The sequence below is a fragment of the Dendroctonus ponderosae genome, unplaced genomic scaffold (assembly GCF_020466585.1).
Source record: "Dendroctonus ponderosae isolate FM_Combo_2020 unplaced genomic scaffold, Dpon_F_20191213v2 Dpon_F_20191213_10, whole genome shotgun sequence".
Classification (NCBI taxonomy): Eukaryota; Metazoa; Arthropoda; class Insecta; order Coleoptera; family Curculionidae; genus Dendroctonus; species Dendroctonus ponderosae.
The window spans coordinates 6,331,414-6,336,313 of record NW_026017111.1 but is presented as its reverse complement, the minus strand read 5'-3'; the positions used below and the strand labels follow the sequence as shown (position 1 = coordinate 6,336,313).

Below are 4,900 nucleotides of genomic sequence, written 5' to 3'. Positions count from 1 at the left end.
TGGTTTACTTGCAATTTGCCTGTTGGGACATTGAAATAATCCCGATTCCGATCCCCAAAGCGTAGCAGGGTTTTACCAGTCCAGCCAAAACAACGCTGATTGGCCTGGAATAGTCTTGGGAGGCGACCAGCAGCATGTCAATGGAAATGGCGCTCAGAAGACTGGTGGATTTTCTGTTGAACTATTTTCGTGTCACTCTGTTAAAGCGGTTCAAATCAGACGAGTTTAGCAGCTACTTACGTATTTCTTGTATTGAGCACCACCCTTTTCCAATGCGTAGTAAAAACAGCCCAAAGCCAGTCCTACCATGTACGAAGCTGTATTCGTGTAGGTGGAGGTGTAAATCGCGTTAAACTGAAAGCTGCGGAAGTTGTTTCGTTTTGAGTTCCTGTAATAATGATTTTAGTATGGGCCTTCAAAAGTACGCTGCAGTCAATCGGCGGATAAAGTCCAATTTTCTTCGTAACTTCCACATTTTGTCACGGCTTTTACATTTCAAACAGGCAAATTATAAAAAAATTGAGCGCTTCTCAGATGGATTAAAAAAAATGAATTTTTGGAATTGATAAGGAAGATATACGGTTTTAGACGCAAAATTTGGTCCTACCGTTTACGTTTTTTAACGGCGAATTATGGGAAAATCGCAAATTGCAGAAAAATGATTGCCTCTTGAACTCATTTTTTTTACCTGGAAAACAAATTAGGATTAAAGAAGTCATGCGCTTTTTAGATCTTTGGATTTTTGTTGTAACTTCAAGCGCATTTTTAAATAAAAAAAATTAATCGTTATTTAGACAAATTTTAAATTTTTTAAATTAAGCTGAAGCAACTACCTTATCTGAGGATAAAGGAGTTATGCGCTTTTTGGTGTCGGTTTGAAGAAATACATTTTAGCGTAACTTCTCTATTTTTAACCTAATTTCAATCTTGAAAGGCGAATTTTGGCCAGTTTCTGCGTCTTCTAGATACAATTAATATTTTCGAAATTTTGATATTAATAATGAAGTTAAACGATTTTTGAACCGATTTTTTTCGTAAATTTTTTTAAATTTTCGTAAATTTAGTTTTGTCTGGATTTTTATCTCAAAAATGCCAAAATTTAGCAAAAATTATGGTTTTTGGGATTATTTTATATTTTTGAATTTTAGTAAAGGATAAGGGATGCAATTTTTGGATCTGCGAATTAAAAAAAAAATTTTTGTCAAAAGTTTGCATCGGATTTCAGTGTCAAAAAAGGTAAACAGTAAATAATATAATAAAAAGATACGAATGAAAATAAAGCCGATTTTTCTCAAAATTTGTATACTTTTCATATGCGTAATCTTTTAGACATTTTTTTAATTTTGAAATTAAGCCAGAGAAATTTATAAAACAATTATTATTTTTTTGCTGTAACACTCATCTTCTATGACGAATTAAAATTTTCTAAAAAGCGCATCGCAGAAAAGTTTGCTTTAAATATTATTTTTAGATTTTTAAATATGTTTTAAGCGGATGGAATTTGCTTTTTTATGTTTGTTCTTCCGATACGTGCGGATTTATTGGCAAAATTCAAATTTCATAATGTCGAATTGATGAATAATTTAAGGACTTTTAGGTGATAATTTGCTTTTGCAATCAAGCCAATGATCAGGAATTTATGCGGTATTTGGATTCAAATTTTAAATCGAAATTTTAGGCATTTTGCTTTGTTTTTTTACGCTTACAGCTTTCACCTGAACTAAATTTTTTAAATTTAATAGTTTTTGCAATTTTTTTTTGATTTTTTTCTTGCAAAAATGATTGAATTTTGGCGCAAATTTTTACCGTATTTTCCACTGTAGATAAAATTCGTCTTCTGTTGAATACATTTTAGATTTTGAAGTCTAAGTAGTGCGTAATAAGGAAGTTCCGTGATTTTTGGTTCCGGATTGTAAAGATAATTTTCCTAATAACTTCCACGTTTTATAACCGATTTTAGTTCAAATCGGTAAATTATGGTGAAATTCAGCGTCTCTTCGATGCATTTGAAAGTTTTGAATTTTTGAGATTGATAGGAAAGATACACGGTTTTTGACTCGAATTTTTGCAAACAATTTTACATTTTTTAGCGGATCTTTATTTCAAACAATTTGGCCTTTAGATAAAGTCATGCGCTTGCAGACACATTTTAGATTTTTGAAATAACATAATGGATAAGGTAGTCATGCGGTTTTCAGATTCGAATTTTTCTTGACTGGTTGAACAACTTCGTCCAGCTTCTACCCAGAACTAAACTCGTCACTGCTTTTAAAACAATTGATCAACATTTTTTTATTTTTCTTTGGAAGAAAAGTAAAAAATCGTTTTACCGTTTTTGTAACTTTCATGTTTTTTAAGGGATTTGAATATTTTTCAAGAGGCGATTATTAGGAAACTTGATCGTTATTTAGGCAAATTTTAGACTTTTGAAATTGACCCAAATGAAATGAAATTAAGTACTTTTTGGTCTCGAATTGCAAAAGAAAAGTTTCGGCAAAACTTCAATGTTTTTCAACAGATTTGAGTTTGTAGCCCTGGCCATTTTTCCTTTGGGTAAATTTAAGATGAAGTGAAGAATAAGAAAGTTATGCGGATTGTCAAATGCTTTTTTTTCGAAACTTCGACGTTTTTCAACGAAATTAAATTTAAAACAAGGTCAACTGTATGAAAAATCATCGTATTTAAGACAGTTTTGAGATTTTTTAAATTAACATAAGGAGAACGAAGTTCCGGGGCGTTAAGCGATTTTTTTTAAATAACTACATTTTTCATAGAATTTTAATTTCCAAAAAGGCGAATCGTAAAAATCGCAGTTTGAAGATTTTTAAAATTAAGCTGATGTTGCGCCTTTTTTGCCACGTGGTCGCAAACTGGATTTTCTCATTTGGATTGCTAAAGAACCCTCGCAACTTGAAGAAAAGTCTACTATTTGAATTAAAAATTGTTTTCAGTTTGGGTCTGAATTCAACGGCAAAAAGCTGATGTTCAGAGAAATTAATTCATTTAACTAGCTTTGGGTTTTTCCAAAACCGCAACAGGGGCATGAGTTTTTTAATTTCAAAAAACGCCAAAAGTAAAAAGTCTTTCTCTTTTAAACAACAGTTTTGATTTTGAAGCATGAAGATGAAGCGACAACATGCATGTCAGCGAATTATCGTACATAATATTCCCTGAACATAATTTAAACCTTTTAATCGATAGCGGTTCAACAAAATCGTTTATTGATCCAAATTTAGCCAACCAATATATTTTTTTAAAACATTTAATATGACCCATTTGTTGTATCCACATTTCAACAATCTGCTCATCAACTCAGTGTTGCAACTAAAATATTCACATTGCCTGAAAACGAAACATTAAAATTCTATTTATTTAGATCTGTTCACAGTCAACTTTGTTAATGTTAAATAAATACTAGAAAAAAAACAAAATGTCGGCAATTGATTGATCCATTATGTCCCTAATAAATCACAGTCATTTGACGAACAAGCAAACATGTAGAATACTGATTGCTTTTTAAGCAAATTTTTAACTGTATATACACATTTTTATACCACATTCCTGCCGCAAAATCCGCAAACTAGGCTAAGCGAAATGTGCGTCCATCTAAACCGCTGGTAAAGATTGCATGAGTTCACGTGCTCGAGTCCAATCCAAAACACTATTATCGATTCTCGTTGACATCGTCGAGTCATTGTCTAATTAATGTGCTAACAAGTGCCTAAGTTCGGAATATCCACAATGAGCTTCAGCAACATCTGCCTAAGTGCACAGTTTACCTTCCTCAACCACATCAAGCCTCATTATCTGCTTTATTGCATCACAATCTGCATGTTTGCCGCCTTGTTCGGCCTGGTATGGATCCTCAAGACATACACTTTCTTTGAAAAGGCGGAGATCCCCAGAGGCTCTACGCTAAAGTATTGACAATTTAGGCGAAATCATCAAAGAAAACACTTGCTTGCACACGTGTTTATGGAAGTACTACAGAAAGTTCAACAGGAAGAATTCGCGCTTTGGAGGGATGTTCGTTCTGGTCAAGCCGGGGATTGTAGCAGTGGATCCAGCCTCCAACGGAACTTCAGTGATTCCCAAAGAGTGCAAGCTCAAACCTCAAGAGGCTGCAGCTCTACTGAACCACGACGTCTCCAACTGCTTTATCAAAAATTTCAACTCTTCAGTGAAAGAAGCCATTCCTGAATCCCTCCTCAAGTTGGCTGCGGCCAAAGTCCTCAAATACTACCTATGGGAGTCCACGTGTTTGCTCTTCGGCTTCCAAGCTCCTCAACTGGCGGGAAAAATCATCGAGCTGCTCCAGGAAAACGTCGCCACATCCCACAAGTATCTGCTTTTAGGCTTTCCAGTGCTGCAGAAGTTTCAAAGCCCCCCAAAACCTCACAAGCTGTTGCTGGAATTGATGGAGGCCCGGAAGAAAAATGACTCGGAAGCTAATGATCTGATCGAGGCCTTTACACGGCTACTCAACGGATCCGACTACACAGTCGATGACATTGCAGAAGAAGTGTTTAATGCGTTTCTAGACACTCTAAGCTATAGTTGTTCGTCGCTGTTGTTTTGCTTCTACGAACTGGCGATTAACAGTGAAATTCAGCAGAAACTGATGAGCGAAATTAGGCGATTTAATCAGAAGAATGAGGCCTTGACGTCTGAAAACTTAGGCCGGATGAAGTTTTTAAATGCCACTATTAAAGGTATGTATTGAAGTGATTAGGGGAATTTTAGAGCAAGCGCAGTTTTGAAGCAACTGAAAAATATCTGCCTAATGTTCCAAAATTAGCGGGAAAATGTAATTGAATTTCTCTCACAGTGTTGAGAGAGTTTTATGCCTGCAGGAGACAAATTTTCATATAATTTGAAGTTCGCGTTGATTTTTAAGAAG

At 34.7% G+C, this 4,900-nt stretch overlaps 1 protein-coding gene across 1 annotated transcript in view; it reads left to right on the top strand.

The window, feature by feature from the left end:
* Window positions 1-3,560: 3,560 nt before the first annotated feature.
* The window catches only part of LOC109543501 (cytochrome P450 6B3), a gene marked incomplete at its 3' end in the record, with an annotated part of 3,193 nt that continues 1,853 nt past the window's right edge, over window positions 3,561-4,900 (top strand). Inside the window, 2 exon segments of the mRNA XM_048662187.1 lie at window positions 3,561-3,923; window positions 3,925-4,712. Coding sequence (XP_048518144.1) covers window positions 3,742-3,923; window positions 3,925-4,712 — 970 coding nt within the window.